General features: G+C 41.8%; 1 protein-coding gene across 4 annotated transcripts in view; it reads left to right on the forward strand.

Annotated features, from left to right (window-relative positions):
• Positions 1 to 21331, forward strand: part of SDSL (serine dehydratase like) — a 147234-nt gene extending 125903 nt beyond the window's left edge. For all 4 annotated transcript variants that reach the window (XM_082268704.1, XM_082268701.1, XM_082268703.1 and 1 more), the window contains exons 5-8: positions 1347 to 1435; positions 7657 to 7887; positions 12307 to 12431; positions 21109 to 21331. In XM_082268704.1, the coding sequence (XP_082124830.1) occupies positions 1347 to 1435; positions 7657 to 7887; positions 12307 to 12431; positions 21109 to 21302 (639 nt within the window). In that variant the 3' untranslated portion in view covers positions 21303 to 21331. The remainder of the gene's footprint in view (positions 1 to 1346; positions 1436 to 7656; positions 7888 to 12306; positions 12432 to 21108) is intronic.
• The last annotated feature ends 249 nt before the right edge of the window (positions 21332 to 21580 follow it).

Raw genomic sequence — 21580 nt, forward strand, 5'->3', positions numbered from 1 at the left:
CAGATCACCACTCATGTGGAAATAAAAAGGTGCATCAAAACCGTTTGGTGTGGCTCATGCAGAAAGCAAGGATAATAACTGGATAAAGTAACACCGCTCAATCAGATGCCCTGACCCAGTAAGAGAGGACACCTCTGCAAAATCAAAGGGGACAGGAGAGCAAGGGAGCTAGAAGTAGACTTCAAACACCATCAGAAACAAAGGTTGTTGAAGGGTCTTCCAAACATTTTGACCAAACCCTAGCATATTTTTTTTTTGGACACCCTATGTTTATGTACTTTTCTTTGTACAACTGTAAATTAACATTAACTATCTGTTTACAGAAGGAAAGGGAAGGAGGGCTCACCTTCTTTCAGGACCTAGCAATAGTTTTCCTAGTATAGAATAGTAGAAGGCTGAACATAAACCTTTCAGCTATGGTGGGGACCATGTCCTCCACCAGGCCTAGCAAACAAAATCCCATAGATGGCTCTACTTTGTTAATAATGGAGACCGCCTCCCCCCAGTAACAGACAATTGCCGGAAACTCCTAGAATATGTGGGGAAAATCCCTGGAAGAATGATCACACTGTCAACGCTCCTGGGAAACTAAGGGATTCAGTTTATAGGGGTGAAATAGGCTCTATGAAGAATTTTGAATTGGATGAGCCTGTCTTATAGGGAGACTAGATGACAAAAGGGGTGATCCCACATGTCTTCCCAGTCTTCGTTATCCAAATAACTGATGTCCCGCAACCATCAATCACCATGTAAGAGAAGGTTTTGGAGGACCTCCAAAGAGCCCACCACTGCCGCCTCCAGTATGGTGGAGGAGTTGGTCAAATCGGGGCACAGCCACCACACGTCACCAACTGGGAGGTAATAAAGCACTTATGGCACTCGACAAGGGCCAATCCTCCAGTTTCTGATTACGTTAATCCTTCATTGCACATTAAGGATACACCACTGACCCTAGCTACGGGCCTGATTAAATCTTGTAGCGGGCCAGATGTGGCCGATTGGCTTTAGTTTGGAGACACCTTTTTATAGAGTTACCTCTTAGAAGGGGCTCAAATGTTTTCCAAATATAACAATATAACAATATCAATTCAGTACCACATATGACCACAAGAAGAGTTGAAGCGATGTAATGTCATAGGGTGAGGATAATTGCAACAACACAAAAACTACTAGTGTAGAATGTTCCTTTTCACCACAACTAAAAATGTAACCTTTTTCTTTGACATCAAAGTTTCTTTGGCAGATAGTAATTTATTATTATTATTATTTAAAGCACATTATAGAAATTCACAGGTTTGGTTGATATTGATAGGTATTGTGTTATAGCTAATAAACATTTGTCATAGGTTTGGGATGATGCAGATGCCCATGCTCATCGCTTGGCTGAGGCTCCAGGTTCTGTGTACATCTCTCCATTTAACCATCCTCTGCTTTGGTGAGTATCTGGGGATGGGGCACAACTTATCAGCTGCCTCAGAGGCCTGCAGTGACTGTAGCTTATTAATGACACACACACCATTAGGCATTAATCAATTAGATGATTGCTGTCAGAGTTGCTGTATCAGCTGTTGTATTAAATTAAACACGCGCACATGTTGCATTGTTGTATTAATTTAGATTCCTGTGCATTGATGCAGCACAGCATGTGTTTGTGCTAAATTCAAAACTGCCAACAGCAAAGAGGAAGTTTTTGTGTCTGCAATTACTGCAGTATCAACTCTACAAATCCTGCATATTTTCAAGACACATATGGGCGAGTATACAAAAACCGGAGTAGTCAGAATCTGGAGTAACAGTACATGGCAACCAATTAGCTTCTATTTTTCATTTTCAACGCTTTTTTGTAACAATCTGACATTAGAAGCTAATTGCTTGCCATGCACAGCTGCTTTAGACTCTTTCTGCTTCCATTTTCATAAATGTCCCCTATAATCACTGGTGAAAACCTATCAGTATGTCTCTGAAAATGTAACCTTTGTTCCAAAATTGGTGTATGATAGATATAAGGCATTGTGTTATTAACCATAGTGGAATTCTTTAAACATTTCACTCAGTTTATTTCTTCTTAGAGGCCTCAATTCACAATTGACATCAGCCTTTCTCAACCAGGGCTTTAGTGGAACCATTGAGCACAGAGCAATGGCAAATTAATCTCCTAACTACACTGACAGACAGTGAATGGGGGCATCTCATTGACCCCAATGTTGGGGAGCACAAACATTTTTACTGTCTGTGTGAATCATTTCATTTCAAGACTATTACTAAAAATCTTCTGTACAGAGAAGTAGAAATCCTCTACCCAGGGTGTCAAATATGCTAGGTATCACTATTTATTATTTTATATAGAAACACATATAATTATTTTTAGCAGGGGTTCCTCAAAACCTGAAAAATATTTCTAGGGTTCCTCCAGGGTCAAAAGGTTGAGAGTGGTTGCTTTAGATTATCCTCTAATTGCATCTGGACATTTATACAGTAAGTTGTTTCCTCCACTATGGCCTTAGCATGACTCACAACGTAAACAGGGCACATGCATCTAAATAGTTGGCCATAATCCCTTGCTTGATCATGTAAATGCGCCCAAGTGTTTATGCACCTGCTCCACAGCACACATGAGAACATTACACAATCAAACGTACCACAAAGATGGGAACATTGCTTAACCACTTGCCGACCGCCGCACGACTATCTACGTCGGCGGTCAGCCCCTCACAGGCAAACTAACGTAGGGCTACGTTGCTTGCTTGTGAGGGTCTAGGGAGCGAGCGCGCGCCGCCTGAGGCGCGCTCCCGCGTGGTCACGGACCCCCCGCGCGTGTGACCAGCGGACCCGTTGTCCGCCGGCCACTCGGCGATCGGCGGGGGAGAGGGAGAATGTCAGGCAGCTTGTGTAAACAAGCGACCTGTCATTCTCCTCGCTGTAAAGACACTGATCACATGGATCTACTATGTAGATCCGTTGATCAGTGTCCTTACAGCTCAAGCCACAGCCAATCACAGTAGAAAGCACGCCCCTAGGGACACACACAGCCCCTCCCTCCCAAATAAAGTTAACCCCTTCACTACCAGTGTATTTTTACAGTAACAGTGCATATATATAGCACTGATTACTGTAGAAATGTCACTGGTAACCCCAAAAGTGTCAAAAATGTCAGTCAAGGGTCCGATCTGTCCGCCGCAATGTCGCAGTACCGCAAAAAAAATCGCAGATCGCCGCCATTACGCGTTAAAAAAAAAAACAACAAAAATGACAAAAATCTTTCCCTTTGTTAGTAAACGCGATAACTTTTGCGCAAACCAATCAAAATACGCTTTTTGCGATTTTTTTTTACCAAACATAGGTAGCATAAAACAAATTGGCCGAAAATGTTAAAAAATTTTGATTTTTACATTTTTTTTTTGGGGGAATTTCATATAAAAAAATGTGAAAAATATTGCTATTTTTGCAAAATTGACGCTCTTTTTTTGTTTATAGCGCGTGATCAAAAAATCGCACAGGTGATCAAATACCACCAAAAGAAAGCTCTGTTTGTGGGAAAAAAAGGACGCCAAATTCGTTTAGGTACAGCGTCGCACGACCGCGCAATTGTCCGTTAAAGTCACGCAGTGCAGAATCGCAAAATACCCCCTGGTCGGAATGGGGGTAAAATCTTCCGGGGCTTAAGTGGTTAACACATGTTGAAACATAATTTTTTTTTTTCTTTCAGCCTTTAGGTTCATAATCTTTATATTCCTATTTTCCAGTGAGTAATTTTAACATAAATAAAAATTAGAAGCGGCGCTAAATTCTAATAGTGCAATCATAAATAATCATATGGTAAATAATGTGATATGAAAACAACTAAACATGCAGCGAATTAAATATGAGCAAAATATATCATTAAAAAAATATGTAGAAAAAAAAATAATCATATGAAAGTGATATAATTAAAAAGGGGCAAAATACAGTGTTAGGTGAACATAAAAAAGTAATTTCAATAAAAAAGTCCTTTAAATACTAAACAAGAGAGTCCATAAAGTTCAAAAAGGTGTATAAGTAACGTTAATTGATGAAATCCACCACCAAGCACCAACACTTAGCATACGCTTCTTACCAGATAGGGTGGGCCATAAATTATAATGGTCATAAAAGTACAAAATAACCCGGCATCCGAGATAGGCAGTGGCTGCTTAGCAGAAACTCCAAATAGATTGGGAGTAAAAAAAATGAACAAGCATAGTGAAGCCTGCTAACATTTAAGTACTTTTATTTAAAACATATAAGAAGTACCTTCGATAGTTGTAAACAGGCACAAACGAGTTAAAAACTGCAAATTGTCAGCTCTTGAGAAAGGAACGCCATGAATAACGGCTAAGAAAGCATGATGACTTCAGTAATAGCCAATGCTGATGCGTTTCGTCAACAGTAACGTCTTCCCAGGGGCAGGCCGAATGTCAGATGACTTTATTTTAAATTTAGTTAACAGCATTAAAGTGATACAAAATACATACTGTTTTATTGATAGTGTGCCTTCTGTTTCTGTATAGGGATGATGGCACTGTCATTTTTTTAATAAAAAAAAAATGCGAAAAAAGTACCTTTTTCCTAATCGATATACAGCTGTCACACAACCCAGCTCTTTCTCAGCCTGTCTGCAGAGGAACATAAGCAGGAGGGGCTTCTAATCCTCTGCTGCTAGTCACATGTAAAAGAAAAGAAAAAAAATAAAAGCTTTTGGAACACAGAGTAAAAATAAATAAATAATATTAATAGACTGTTTGTTTAAAATTGGCATACAAATATATATTTGAATTCAAATCTTTATTATTTTGTGGAAATAACATGGTTTGGGTGGATTTCTGCCAATCACAGGCTGTGTCACTCCCCTCCAGCCTGTGTCTAAGAATACGATCTACATCAATCCACAGGTAATATCCCGCCCTCATTGTTTTAAGCTGGTTAGAGGAGGGAGGGAGTGGGCTGTCATTTACCACTGTATATACACCCCAATGTGTGACTCTATAGTCACATGGGCTGCTCAGAGGAGATAGGGAGGAAATGCTCAGCATAGAAACTCACTCAAAACTGAGCATGTGCAGAATTGCCACCACAAATGCAAAATCCCTAGCTGAATTGGGGATATGAACAGAAGGTGGAGATAGAGAGCAGCAGGATCAGCCAGGCTTTTTTGCAGAATACAGAAAACGAATCTCATAGAACAGCATGTAATACAGAATTTTATTGATCATTTTTTATGATGTGGGTTTAGTGAACATTTAACTTATTTTTTATACAATATAAAAGGAACTATTTAATGCAAAATGATCCACACAACTAGTTTTTCTGTGCAATTGTGTCACAGGGTGACATGGTGTTATGGTCTCTTCTCTGCTGAACAGAGCTTAGTTTATAACAGACCCTCCAATCTTGAGTCACTCTAGCTTGTACAAACCACCCCTCTCCTGAGCACCTCTCTACCTATCTAAAAAAGCAGACTTGGCTATCGATCAAACTGGTGGTATTAACATCAGGTATTAACATCAGGTATTGAAGAACTTATTTAATCACTTCCCGCAAACTGACGTAGCTTTACGTCGGCTCGGAGAAGTGGTTGTACCGGGGTGATGCCTGCAGCTAGAGGCATCATCCCGGTACCAATTTTTTTTTAGAGTCGGCTTTCTGGTGATAATGGCCGATATGGCTCTGGAGCCGCTCGGCCGTTACCCCAGCGAGAGGGAGGGGATGCCCCCCTCCCGCCCCACCGGGAGACCCGAGCAACCAGTCGGCACGTCTGCCGGCTGGTTGGAGTCCCAATCAAAGCCAGATTCGGCTTTGATCGGGTCTCCAATGTAGTAACCCAGAAACGGCGTGATGACGTCACGTCTGGGTTACTCGCCGGCTAAAGGTGCCGTATTTAAAAAAGTGTCAGTATTCAAAAGTGCCAATTTCAGCATTTTGAATACATTGAAGTGCAGTGGAGGGGTCTGGGGTCTTTTAGACCCCCGATCCCTCCATAAAGAGTACCTGTCACTACCTATTACTGTCACAAGGGATGGTTACATTGCTTGTGACAGCAATAAAAGTAATGTGATTTTTTTTTTTTTAAACTGTGCTAAAACGAAAAAATGAATTAAAATAAGTAGGAAACAAAAATTTTTCTAAAGCGCCCCTGTCGCTCACGCAAGAAAGAAAACGCATGCGGAAGTCGCGCCCGCAAATTAAAGTGCTGTTCAAACCACACATGTGAGGTATCGCGGCGATCGCCAGAGCAAGAGCAATAGTTCTAAAAAAAAGAGCTACTCTATAACTCTAAACTGGTAACCGTTAACACATTTTAAAACATCGCCTATGGAGATTTTTATTGACCCTAGTTTGTTGCCATTCTGTGGCTGTGCGTAATTTTAAACCATAACATGTTAGGTATCTATTTATTCAGCGTGACATCTTCTTTCACAATATACAAAAAAATGGGCTAACTTTACTGTTTAGTTTTTTAAAATGCGGTGAAATTTTCTTTTTTTTTTTTAAATGGCATTTGAAAGACTGCTGCACAAACCGCATGACAAAAAATATTGCAACGACCGCCATTTTATTCTCCAGGGTCTTTGCTAAAAATATATATATATATATATATATATATATATATATATAATGTTTGGGGGGTTCTAAGTAATTTTCTAGCTAAAAATACAGATTTTAACTTGTAAACAGCATATGTCAGAAATTGGCTCGGTCCAGAAGTGGTTAAAGCAGGACTCCTGGAAACATTCAACACTATGCTTGCAGTTGGGCCTTCCCCACAATAAATAGGGTTAAGTACTGATTTTCTTCTAGGGTACTATTAAAAAGAATGTTACTTACTTTATCCCTTGCACCCATAGTCTTCATCCTCTGTCTGCAATTGGTCCTGTGAAGCCGCTACCATTCGGTGTTGTATTGGTCACATTCTCATGACATCATGGGGAATCCTGCATTGTATTTGAGGTTGTCAAGGGCCTGCCGGCAACCCTAAGTGCTGAAGTAGAGGAGAGCACTGGTTGCTGGGAGAACAAGGAAAACTGCTTTTATTGGTACCCTAAAAAAAAAACAAGCATTAACCCTGCCTGTGTGTGAGGGGATCCGTACAACAAGGTTATTTTTTACCTTTTAAGGACCTGTTGATTTTATTTTGTGGTTTTGAGTTGTGTTGGGCTGGGCAAGGCTATGTAATCATAGTATACACATGGTGGACATTGCAGCCAGGCTGCCTTGAGATAGCAGTGATTTGAGTTAGGGGCCTTTGCAATAGTCCACTGATTTAGGTCATAAGATTGAAACAGAGTAGTAGAGAAATGACCAGGAGCAGAGTGTTTTGCACCTAGGCACCTAGGCTGGCCAACAGATTAGATTTACCAAATCATACAATATGAGGTCAAACCTAAACACTTTCGATTTGTATGCAACTAAGCAGGCCCTTGCACTACATAGTTAAATCTAAAGGAAATAGAATAAGAAAATTGCAAAACGAATGGCCGGCTTTGGAATGGGCCATGTCAGAGAATCAGATATAATCTGAGTATAAGGTTTTATATGGCTTTGCGTTTTTATATATATTTTCAATTTATCAAATATTGTTTTCCTGTAGACTGATTATATTTTTGCTTTCTTAATACTGCTACACATTTTTTCCTTCTTTAGGGAAGGTCACTCTAGTCTGGTGCTGGAATTGAAAGCAGCTCTGGGGAATCAGAAGCCAGGAGCTCTTGTGCTTTCAGTAGGAGGTGGAGGGCTCCTTGCTGGAATTATAGAAGGACTTACCAGGGTTGGGTGGTCTGATGTGCCCATAATTGCCATGGAAACATTGGGAGCACACTGTCTGAATGCAGCCCTTGAAGCTGGGAAATCTGTGACTTTGCCTGACATTACTAGGTAAGACTTTTAGAGGACATGCCCGACAACTCACAATAATGTGACCCATCCAGATGTCCAGGCATGTGTGTTAATTTTTTAAAATGAACTTGGAATTTCAAATTAGGATGATATTAAAAGCAAATTAAAGAGCATTTTAACCCTTCTGAGTAACTAATAGATGTCACTCTTGAAACCTGGGCTCCTCAATTTACAAATACTGTGTCTGATAGGGATATACAGTATCTCACTAAAGTGAGTACACCCCTCACATTATTCTAAATATTGAATTATATCTTTTCATGTGACAACACTGAAAAAATGACACTTTGCTACAATGTAGTGAGTGTACAGCTTCTATAACAGTGTAAATTTGCAGTCCCCTCAAAATAACTCAACACACAGCCATTAATGTCTAAACCGCTGGCAACAAAAGTGAGTACATCCCTAAGTGAAAAAGTCCAAATTGGGCCCAATTAGCCATTTTCCCTCCCCGGTGTCATGTGACTCGTTAGTGTTACAAGGTCTCAGATGTGAATGGGGAACAGGTGTGTTAAATTTGGTGTTATCGCTCTCACTTTCTCATACTGGTCACTGGAAGTTCAACATGAAAAAAAAAGTGTTGCTCTACATGAAGATGACCTAGGCTATAAGAAGATTGTCAAGACCCTGAAACTGAGCTGCAGCACAGTGGCCAAGACCATATAGCTGTTTAACAGGACAGGTTCCACTCAGAACAGGCCTCGCCATGGTCGACCAAAGAAGTTGAGTGCACGTGCTCAGTGTCATATCCAGAGGTTGTCTTTGGGAAATAGATGTATGAGCGCTGCCAGCATTGCTGCAGAGGTTGAAGGGGTGGGGGATCAGCCTGTCAGTGCTCAGACCATATGCCGCACACTGCATCAAATTGGTCTGCATGGCTGTCATCCCAGAATGAAGCCTCTTCTGAGAATGATGCACATGAAAGTCCGCAAACAGTTTGCTGAAGACAAACAGACTAAGGATATGGATTACTGGAACCATGTCCTGTGGTCTGATGAGACCAAGATAAACTTATTTGGCTCCGATGGTGTTAAGCGTATGTGGCGGCAACCAGGTGAGGAATACAAAGACAAGTGTGTATTGCCTACAGTCAAGCCTGGTGGTGAGAGTGTCATGGTCTGGGGCTGCATGAGTGCTGCCGACACTGGTGATCGACAGTTCAATGGAAAGGTGGAGAAGTGCAAGGTCTCTAACATCCACCAGCTATGTGATGTCGTCATGGAGTGGAAGAGGACTCCAGTGGCAGCCTGTGAAGCTCTGTTGAACTCCATGTTCAAGTGTGTTAAGGCAGTGCTGGAAAGTAATGGTAACCCCACAAAATATCTACACTTTGGGCCCAATTTGGACATTTTCACTTAGGGGTGTACTCACTTTTGTTGCCAGTGGTTTAGACATTATTGGCTCTGTGTTGAGTTATTTTGAGGGGACAGCAAATTTACACTGTTAAACAAGCTGCACACTCACTACTTTACATTGTAGAAAAGTGTAATTTCTTCAGTGTTGTTACATAAAAAGATATAATAAAATATTTACAAAAATGTGAGGGGTATACTCCCTTTTTTTGAGGTACTGTTCTTAAGATGGGTACACCACAGCTTTTTTTTTTTTTTTTTCGTTTAGTCAGCTGGCTGAATTAAAAATACACTAATAGATACCTGTATTCACACAACTGAGGGTATCCTGCATCCACCCACAGCAAGCCACTGCTCGAAGAAGGTCCTCTAGCAGGTCTGTTCTACAGAATCCAATCTAACGATTGGCTTCTATTGAACAGGAAGGGCTACACACAGATCTAAATATGGCCAGTCCTTGCTGAGCCAGCGGAATTTCAATCCATGTGTAACTAGCTTTTCTCAAACTTTATTGAAAATTCCATATGTAACATATGGTAACATGTCACATCTAATCCCACCATACAGAACAATCTAAGGACACTACCAGTGATGGGGCACTATTCCTCCCACTAATACCAATTAAGGGGCACTATTCCAACCACTAATACCAATGATGGGGCATTATTCCTCCCACTAATACCAATGATCGGGAACTATCCCTCCCACCAATACCAATGATGGGGCACCTTTCCTCCCACTAATATCAATGATGAGGCACTTTTCCTCCCAGCAATACCAATGAGGTGGCACTATTCCTTCCAGTAATAGCAATAAGGTGACAATAGTCCTCCCAGTAATACCAATGAGGTGGCACTATTCCTTCCAGTAATACCAATAATGTGGCACTATTCCTCCTAGTAATACCAATGATGGGGAACTATTCCTCCCAGTAATACCAATGATCGGGAACTATTCCTCCCAGTTATACAAGTGAGATGACACTTTTCCTCCCAGTAATATTAATGAGGTGGCACTATTCCTCCCAGTAATACCAATGATGAGGAACTATTTCTCCCAGAAATACAAATGATGGAGAACTATTCATCCCAGTAATACAAATGAGGTGGCACTATTGCTTCCAGTAACACCAATGAGGTGGCACTATTCCTCCCAGTAATACCAATGATGGGAATGATGGGACACTATTCCTCCCAGTAATACCAATGATGGGGAACTATTCCTCCCAGAAATACAAATGATGGAGAACTATTCATCCCAGTAATACCAATGAGGTGGCACTATTGCTCCCAGTAATACCAATGAGGTGGCACTATTCCTCCCAGTAATACCAATGATGGGAATGATGGGACACTATTCCTCCCAGTAATACCAATGATGGGGAACTATTCCTCCCAGTAATACCAATGATGGGGAACTATTCATCCCAGTAATACCAATGATGGGGAACTATTCCTCCCAGTAGTACCAATGAGGTGGTACTATTACTCCCAGTAATACCAATGAGGTGGCACTATTCCTCCCAGTAATACCAATCAGGTGGCACTACTCCTCTCTCTGACCACAGGCGCTACGTAACTGCCCACCACTAGTCCTGAGGCAATGTTTATTCTTACTAATGCTGGGCCCAGAATATTTTCTATTCTCACTGGCCATAGCATGGCCCCCTAAAGTCTGAAGGACAGTACACTGGCCCTATGTTTAAAAAGTTTGGAGACCCCTGATTTAGAATGTCGGTCAACTGCACCATTGGATCCAGCCATCACAACCACTAACCAGCATGCAGTGTAGATCATAAGACTAAAATTTCCCCCATAACTCAGTTTATAGGGTTATAGTTCACGCATATCTCCATAGTGAAGAGTAATCACTGCCTCATACAGTTGCTAGCCCAGTGGGACGTTGAACAAATGCAGATAGCCATACCTGGAATTGCAAGCCACATTTTCCAGGTATTCCCCAGTGAGCATAGATGTACTTTTCCATGCAAAGCATACCAGTGAGGTTGTAACTCTACTCTGTAGGAGGGTGAGAACTTGTGGATTATTGTTATAATACCAATTAAAAAACGAAAGATGTAATTCTAGCCTGGTATACAAATATAAATGGCAAGACATAAGATGACCCAGATATCATAGGTGATTATCAAAATTCCTAATTAATATATGCCAAATAACAAGCATGCAGCTATGTACTGGGATATAATAAGAGGAATATTAAGCTGTTTATATAATTTGCAAAGTTTTCTAGACAATAATGACAGGTAGTGGGAGATTGAAAACAACATGTACTCTTAATATATACGCTTTATATTCTGTGAGTGGCATTGGCAATTTGGAACTTACCTTTTCTATCCTCATAGCATTGACCAAATGGACATAGTTTCATAGGGATGTAAAAGACAAGACTGCCTGCCTGCCTGTCACAAGGTCTCAAAGTACCTGTAATTACAGCCCACACTACAGCAGCAATTCAGTAGGGTTATTAAGACTTTAGTTGGTGCCTGACAGCTATATGCTTCCCTTAAGATTGCACTGACCAATTAACTGTGACAATGTGACACTTGTGAAGTGAGAGCTGTCTCTACACACACACACTTCCACATGAGAAGGTTGGAAGCATCTTGTGATTTATCTGAATGTTTGAGAAGAAATGGGCCAGCTTTTATTCCTTGTACTGTAATCATTTATTTTTTCAAACATGATTGTGTTAGGAATGTGAAGATGAGTATAAAAGGCAAATAGGGGTAGGGGAAGACGCGAGGAAGGAAAGCATAACACAAAGCAGTATCCTTACTTACATTATGGACACCAGTTGAGTCTACGAAGAATTATTTTCATTGAATTCTAGCTAGTGGTGGGCAGAATGGTTGCTATATTGGTATGAAAAGGACTTAGGAGTAAGTAACCTTGCATGTAAGGGTGTGTACAGTATTCTAGTTGATTTTATCTAATACATTTCAGCTAAAGATAAATTCATTTTGAGAGTGTATAAAGAGAGCATCCAAATTCAACTTTAAATCATGGATTCTTACATTTTCCTACAGCATTGCCAAGTGCCTAGGGTCAAAAACAGTATGTGACCGAGCTCTGGAGTGTGCAAGAAAATACAAAGTTATCTCTTTGACCGTGGATGATAGAGAAGCAGTGAAAGCTATTGAGATGTTCCTGGGTAAGTAGGAAGTGGATAATGATTTTGGTCCTGTTTAATTCTTTGGTTGTGTCAACCTAATGCTTTTCAGTTTGGATTGTGAGCTGATTCTGAACATCAAAATCAAAACGCATTCTTTTATTAAAACCTATAGGATCCTAATGCTTTTCTTTTACACAACACATTTTATAATTCTGTTTTGCACATATAACAGTTTTGGGGGATTTTCTATGAATATTTAAAGTGTTACTAAACCCAGGACCCTGCATTCACTATATCTGGTCTCCCACAGTATACAGAACATGGAAATGCAACTATTTTAGTAAACATAAACTGCTAAATACATTTTCTCATCAGCAGTATATAGCAGTCTTGTGACTTCTATCAATGCCTGGTTAAAGCTTGAAGAAGGAGTTTTCATTCTCCCCTGATTGTCCTATGAGGCTGCAGGACCCCTGACCCTCTGTCTGGACAGTGCTGATTGGCCCTGTGCTGATCACATGCACTCTCCCAAGAAAAAACTCTCGAGCAATACACACCAAACTGAGCAAGTGCAGGCTGAGTCCAGTAACTCTGTCTTATCCGGATATGTTTTTGGGATAATGTAAGAATGGAAGGATCTGTGCAAACAGGATCAAACAGCCTTTTTACACAATGCAGAGGATTAATCCCTTAGGTTCCACAGTGAGTATAACAAGCATGCTTTACTGCATATACAGACTGATTTTACTGTTGTGGGTTTAGTAACACTTTAAGCTTAGGGTTGGGAGATGGAGTGTGATGTGCTTTTGTATATATTGTGGTGTTTTTTTTTTTTTTTTGTCAGGAATATAAAATATAGTGCTAAAAATATATTTTTGATTCTGCTGTGAAATAAATACTTAGCTACATAATTAGTGAAGTTGAAAAAAGACACAAGCCCAACAAGTCTATCTAGTTCAATTGAAATAAGAAAATAAAGAAAAATATACAACTTCCATATACACTATCCTATACCCACAAATACTAAACACAGATAATTTGCATTCGCATTCTAAGCCAGCAGCTAGAACTTTTACTTTTCAGATATTTCTCTGTCTATCCTTACCTTATGAAAAACACCTGATGTTTGCAGAGCCTAAAGTGATTGTAAATGATCACCCTGTAAAACAACCCTTTCACTTTAAAAAAGAAATGAAAGGCAAAACATCTGTGTATGGAGATAAAAAAACCCCCATTATAATGCATTTTCCCCTTTCTTATAAGTGATTACATTCCCTCTCTTCTCAGTTGCATAAGATCTGGGAGAGGAGAAACAGAAGTACACTGAGTTTCACAATGAAAGGCTGTGCAGATGGGGGCATGTCAGAACAAGTCTGATCATTGGAGGATAGCAGGCTGATTTCCCAGCATAGCTAGAGAACTGACGAAGCTGTGCTCTTCTGCTTAGTGTAGTAAGTTTTTATTACAAATGCAGAGGGACTGGAAGGGGCACCAGGGATTTTACACAAACAAAGCAATACAAAGAGAACAGGAGACTTTCTCATACAACTGCATGGTACAGCAGGCACATGTCAGGAATATAAAATGTTGGGGTAACAAACGCTTTAATAGGACATGCTAAAATGGTTCACACTATAGCGTGATTGCAACCCTGGGTTGTGCGGGCACAGCAGCCCATTTATTTGAATAGGCTGCTGCTGTGCATTCATTTCCCACAGAAAAAAGGGGCATGCACCATTTTCAAAACGCAGTCGCAGGGAAATCGCATGCTGCTTTTGCAGCATGCGATTTCCCTAAGGTTTCTGCACCCACAAATGCGCTGCATTTTTAGATACGTGGGGTGCCGAGTGACTGTGTGTGAAACCACCTGAAATAGTGTGAACCAGACCTAATACACACAACTCAATAAATCAGAGTAATTATCCATTCCCCTTCCCTGCTTGCTCTGTTCAGACTTGGCCTTCCAGAGTTCAAATAATGAGAGAAAGAAAATGAAACAAAACATATAAACTAAAAACAAAATTGACCAAATCCATTATAGTTTAAGTGTGACAATTAGGCTGCAAGCTCACACATGCCTGAAAATTCCTCTAGCCAGTGGCGTAGCGTGGGGGGTGCAGAGGGGGCCAGCCGCACCGGGTGCAACATCTGGGGGGGCGCATCCGCAGTGTCACTCTGTCTGCCTGACTCTGACATACACAGTTCACACACTGGCTGCGGCTGCCTCCATCTTTAGGCTGGGAGATGTCCAGCGCGGCCGCCCTATGGCTGAAAATCGCGGGTTGGGGCGGGGCTGGACTGTGCTTCACCTGTCCATTGGTGTAGGGTGGGGTGGCGTTGCGAGCCAAGCCCCGCTTATGCTGCCTCTCCTCACTGCTCAGTCAGTTTAGCAGCAAGTGAGTCAGCAGCCTGGCGCTCTCACCTGATTAGAGCCAGAGGCTCTAATAGGCTTCAAAAAAAAGGGTGGACCCGGGGCGCAGAGCAGTGCGCCCCGAGCCCACCCATTGTGTGACAATAGCAAATGAAAATTCGCTATTGTCACACGGATCCTCCTCCTGGCCAATCAGGAAGCGGGTACGAGAGCCGCTTCCTGATTGGCCGAAAGGCTACGCATGCCATTGGCCGAGGAGGGGGCGGGAGGACTCGAGGAGACGCGGGGAACTGAGGAGAAGCGGCCACTGCAGGTAAGACTCTCTGCATTGAAGGGGGCACGCTGGTCTCTCTGCATTGAAAGGGGGCACGATGATCTCTCTGCATTGAAGGGGGGCACGCTGGTCATTCTGCATTGAAAGGGGGCACGCTGGTCATTCTGCATTGAAAGGGGGCACACTGGTCATTCTGCATTGAAAGGGGGCACGCTGGTCATTCTGCATTGAAAGGGGGCATGCTGGTCACTCTGCATTGAAAGGGGGCACGCTGGTCTCTTTGCATTGGAAGGGGGCACGCTGGTCACTCTGCATTGAAAGGGGGCACGCTGGTCTCTCTGCATTGAATGGGGGCACACTTGTCACTGTGCATTGAAAGGGGGCATGCTGGTCTCTCTGCATTGAAAGGGGGCACATTGGTCTCTCTGCATTGAAAGGGGGCATGCTGGTCATTCTGCATTGAAAGGGGGCACGCTGGTCATTCTGCATTGAAAGGGGGCACGCAGGTCTCTCTGCATTGAAAGGGGGCACGCTGGTCACTCTGCATTGAAAGGGGGCACGCTTGTCACTCTGCATTGAAAGGGGGCATGCTGGTCTCTCTGCATTGAAAGGGGGTACGCTGGTGATTCTGCATTGAAAGGGGGCACGCTGGTCTCTCTGCATTGAAAGGGGGCACGCTGGTCTCTCTGCATTGAAAGGGGGCACGCTGGTCATTCTGCATTGAAAGGGGGCACGCTGGTCTCTGTGCACTGAAAGGGGGCACGCTGGTCTCTATGCATTGAATGGGGGCACGCTGGTCTCTCTGCACTGAAAGGGGGCATGCTGGTCATTCTGCATTGAAAGGGGGCACGCTAATCTCTCTGCATTGAATGGGCGCACGCTGGTCATTCTGCATTGAAAGGGGGCACGCTGGTCATTCTGCATTGAAAGGGGGCACGCTGGTCTCTCTGCATTGAAAGGGGGCACGCTGGTCTGTCTGCATTGAAGGGGGCACGCTAGTCTGTCTGCATTGAAAGGGGGCACAATGATCTCTCTGCATTGAAAGGGGGCACGCCGGTCATTCTGCATTGAAAGGGGGCACGCTGGTCATTCTGCATTGAAAGGGGGCACGCTGGTCACTCTGCATTCAAAGGGGGCACGCTGGTCATTCTGCATTCAAAGGGGGCACGCTGGTCATTCTGCATTGAAAGGGGGCACGCTGGTCATTCAAACTTGTATTTAGATGCATTTTACTTTAATTATATCAGTATTTTCATAACAAACAATACATGTGCTTAGGGGGTAAGGGTTTCTTTAACTAATCTAGTGTAAGAGACTCGAGTGCTAAAATCCCGCGGGTTAGGGGGCGCAAATTACTTGCCTTGCCCGGGTGCTGACAACCCACGCTACGCCACTGCCTCTAGCATAAAATCCTCGGCACTTTCCTATCCTTAGGGAGCTGCAGGTACCATGTAGAGCTGCCTATATGCGGCTGTACTCGTGTGAATGCTGACTGCTTCTACATTATCGTTTACCCACGCACGCGCATACGGCATCATTTTGTAAACACTAGTATGGCCATGTACAGCTATTCACTTGTATGAGCAGCTGTACATGGCATCTGCAGCACCTGAGGAGCAGAAAAGTGTCAGGGATTTTACTCTAGGGGGCTTTCAAACCTTCAGATGTCTGTGTCACATGAATGAAGTAAACTGAGGTACAGCAAAATCGCCACTTACAGTTATCCTTTGAATTAAATATAATATTATAGTTGATCTCTTTTAAATGCTATGTTTTAATTGTAAATATAGTTAGTAAAAGGTCCAGCTAGTAAGAAATGCTAGTGTGAATATATATTGTATAGGTACTACAGATAATTAGAAATACTCTGAAAGCTAACGTAAAAACCTAAAGAGACTCTGGGGATGCTTTACTACAGGTAAATGGATTGTGCACTTTGCACGTGCACTCTGCAAGTGCAGTTGCTCCAGAGTTTAGTAAATGACGTAAAGCTTCACTTTGCAAAGAGTACCCAATAACATGCAAGGAACATAAAAAAAAAAACAGCATGTTTGCTTGCACATGATTGGATGATGGAAGTCAGCAGAGCTTCCACTCATTTACTAAGCTCTGGAGCAACTGCTTATACAAAGTGCACAGTCTTTTTGCCTTTAGTAAATCAACCACTTTATCACCTTACCCATTTGGTGCAAAGTGACAGTGGGGTTGACTTAGTAAAGGCAAATATACTGTGCACTGCCATTGTACCCGCAACCAACACCTGCAATTAGATTTGATGGAAAGCTATAAAATTAGATTCACCATCTCCTTCCTTTTCTGAATGGAAAGAGTCGTAGTCAGTGACATTGTAAAAAAAATCTAATAAAATGATAAAAAATAATACAATTAAAATACCACAAAATAAAAACTACTGACACCAGTGGGTGAACTTCCAGGATCGCAAAGGACACACTTTCAACCGAGCCCTGGCATTCCACCACTGTGGGGAGGCCCCAAGATGGCAGGAAGGGGGCCCACTGCAGAACTTGTGAAAGGGTCCCGTTGCGGGACCCTAATAAAGGTCCCTGCAACGAGAGTAAAGGGCCGCAGGATCAGTGGGAAGAGCCCAAGGCTTGAAGTGAAGGGCCCCAGGGCAGGGGTCTGTGGGGCCCTTCATGGTTTCTTGCAACGGGGCCCTTAAGATTCTAGTTACGCCTCTGCTCTCAGATATGGATCAACTGCACTTGCAGTGCACAGACTATTTGCCTTTAGTAAATCAACCCCAGTGTCTGTTTAAATTGCAACCCCAAAAGCACCTTACACTCCCCTTCATAGGGCTCCCCCTAACCACTTTTATTTCTGTTGCTGCCAGTGCTTCCGGATATAGTGAAGCATAAGACTTCTACCTATGATACAGTACTAGGCCCAAGCACTGTCACATGATGGAGGCAATGACATGTTACCTAAGCTTGGACTTCAGTCAACATCAAGTATTTTGCACTGCCAAGCACAACAAAAGGAGCAGTTGGGGAGCACTGTGAAAGTGAGTTTAGGTTGGTCAGCAGGTGGACTTTAAAAAAGGCCCTCCAAAATGTATTCTGTATTGACAAGATGACAGCATTTCTTTAAATACCACCTTGGCTTTGTAACATCCGTGGATTTGGTTAGGAGAAATGTATCTACGTTATTTACTACATCATTGCCCCCAGTGCACATACATATCTTGACAATGTTCTGGCTCTTGCATGCTTCCAACCACTGCATCCTTCTCTGCAATCTCCCAAATGGAGAGGAAATCACCAAATATTTATATGAGCCCAAGTATTGTGGAGAGATCATAAAATATCAGGCTGGGACTAGCGTATTACTGGTAAATATCTGTGGATCAGGGAATACAGTTTTAAAAAACACTGACGTTTATCTGTGCAATCATGTTTAGTAACTTACATCAACCAATTAGAAATATGCTTTTAGAAGCTTGGTTATGCCAGACTACTGATAAATGATCCGTCACGGTGAAGAGTTTTATAGAAAGCTATCATATAAAACCTTTAATAAAAATAAAGTGAAACTCACACCTATTGTAAAGATTTGCGAACCTCAATCAGGCTCAAAATAGATTTCCACTGCTGGGTCTAATTTGGTACTTGTAGTGCATGCACGAGAAGATCACACTGACACACGTTGTTCAGGTAAATGATACTTCCTGTTTATTTCTAATGTACAGCGAGTTAAATAGTTAGTAGGCGGTGTCATATGTTAGTACGTCATAAGCATAATATTAGCATAATACTGATTATTTGCAGCTTTCTGATTAGTCATGTCCATTATAAGGTAGTCCACTTCGAGTTTATGAATGTTATCTTCTCTTGAAGGCACCGTGCCAAAGCGCCATCTTCCTCACAAAATTCCATTTCGATGGAGGGGGTATCTAGTAACGGCCATTTTGAGTAAGGAATTCAGAAAAAAGATATGTACATGTACAGAAAAACAGACATAAAAAAATAGACATTTTGCTTAATTCACAAGTGTTCACCAGCAAACACCAGCAGTGCAAATATAAACAATGAGTCCAAAATAATAGATAAATATATAGACATGTAAGAGATACTCCTATAAATAGGAGTAAAATAACAGTGTCCAAAATTATATCCAAAACTGTAATTCTCGTGAGAAGTGCACAGTCGAAAAAAATATACTTGATAAAGGAAAAGGAATTGGCAGCACTCCAGGTTGAGTCAAAATCCAGATTTATTGACTGGACATCCAAATATGACAATCGTGACAAGGTAGACGCGTTTCACACACTGACTGTGTGCTTAATCATTAATTAATTAAGTCATATTTGGATGTCCAGTCAATAAATCTGGATTTTGACTCAACCTGGAGTGCTGCCAATTCCTTTTCCTTTATCAAGTTTTCACGGAGGCGAGCCGGGGCATGCACCGGTGTGAGTCATCAGGCAATCACACCACCTTGAGCAGTGAGTTCTTGTCTTTTCAATTGAAAAAAATATACAGTCCAAAAAATTATAGTAAAATATGTGAATCCAAAAACAAATAGAGATTGGATAAATGTGAGTCCCGTGAATGAAGAGGACACGAATCACCACAAATCACCACCACAGCTGTGTGACATCAATCTCCATTACCATCAGATGGACCCTCACCACAGATTAGTGCCCCTATTCGCATGGGTGGGCAAAAGTGCTAACAAGTAAAGCGGTATGTAGAATCCTCTAGGTGGGCTTAATTCTTTCCTGCCTCTACCTCGAATAGTCACTCCATAGGTAACATGTAGAAAGAAAAGCTCCACTAGTGTGATAATGTAACACACTCAAACATGTATTAAAATGAGCTACAATCCACTCACATGTAATACAAAAAAAACACGCCTAAAAAATATAACATATGCGATCGATCTGACCCCCCGGGTTCTCCCCACCTCCACGCTGGCTGTAGAATCTCCGAGAATCGTCCCTAGGGGCATGGTTACAATGCAACTGGATTGTCAGTCAGGAGATCGTACGACAATTCCCAGAGATTCTACAGCCAGTGTGGAGGTGGTGCAGGAAAGAATTAAGCCCACCTAGAGGATTCTACATACCGCTCTACTTGTTAACACTTTTGCCCACCCATGCGAATAGGGGCACTAATCTGTGGTGAGGGTCCATCTGATGGGAATGGAGATTGATGTCACACAGCGGGGGTGGTGATTTGTGGTGATTTGTGGTAATTTGTGTCATCTTTATTCACGGGACTCGCATTTATCCAATCTCTTTATTTCTTTTTGAATTCACATATTTACTTTATTTTTTTGGACTGTGCACTTATCACGAGAATTACAGTTTTGGAAATTATTTTACTCCTATTTATAGGAGTATCTCTTTCATGTCTATATATTTAATTATTATTTTTAACTCATTGTTTATATTTGTGCTGCTGGTGTTTTCACGTGATTAGGTGTGAGTTTCACTTTATTTTTATTTTTGTTTTATTGAAGTAGTGGCATTCACTTGTGTCTTTTTAGTTTTAGCGCTAGCGGTTTGCATTATATTTAGTTCATATAAAACCTTTGCTGTATATTTTGTTTCACACTGTTAGGGCTTGTTCACACTTGACTAAATTTCCAATGCCCAACAAACGCTCCTAAAGTGTTTGTATGGCGTCAATATGGGCGTCAGACAGGCGTGAATTAGCTTTAGTATGGGGCAGTTTGTTAAAAATGCTCCATAAATGCCCTATGCGTGGTTTTGGCATGTTTGATGAGCGTTAAAACTGCTCCAAAATGGAAAGTGACAGAAATAAACTAGATTTAATGCGCCACAACCGCACTGAAACCGTGCCGCAACGCCTACTAAGCGTTACCATAGACTTGCATGGGAGGCATTGAAAGGCTTCAAACCCCTCCTGACTCGACACAAGGCTTTAATTTTGAAGCAAAGCAACGCTAACCCTTCATGTTTTGATAGAGTGAACAGCACAACGTACTTGTGTATAGGCATTTGAGGGGTGTCCCTCAAATGCCTGCTTTTAATGCCAGTGTGAATTCAGCCTAACTTCTATTCCACTTCCACATTTTTTTTTTTCCAGATGATGAACTGATGCTGGTGGAGGCTGCATGTGGAGCTGCCCTTGCTGCAGTATATTCGGGACATATCCAGCGCCTGCAACAGGAGGGCAAGTTAGAACAGCTACAAGGACCATTGATAATGATAGTATGTGGGGGAAGTGCAATCAGTCTCTCTGAGCTTCAGAACTTTAAATCCCAGTTTGGAATGGTTTAATCCTTCAAAATAAAATCATTTAAACCAGTGTCTGCTTTGCAAAAAAAAAAAACAGTTGCTTGGAATATTTTACCAAACTGGCAATACTTGGTTTATTCACAAGAGGGAGTCAAGCCACAAATAAACACTGTCGATAATATGAGAACAAAACGTTTGCAGGATTTCTATTAACCTTTGACCTCATTTCGAGCTATTGATCAACAGAACGCTCTTGTATTTGCGCTATCCCTTCTGGACTTTTCATTTTTCCTCTCTCTGGCTTGCCAGTTTCCCCGGCA

This window comes from Pelophylax lessonae (genome assembly GCF_965119305.1).
Source record: "Pelophylax lessonae genome assembly, chromosome: 1".
Lineage (NCBI taxonomy): Eukaryota > Metazoa > Chordata > Amphibia > Anura > Ranidae > Pelophylax > Pelophylax lessonae.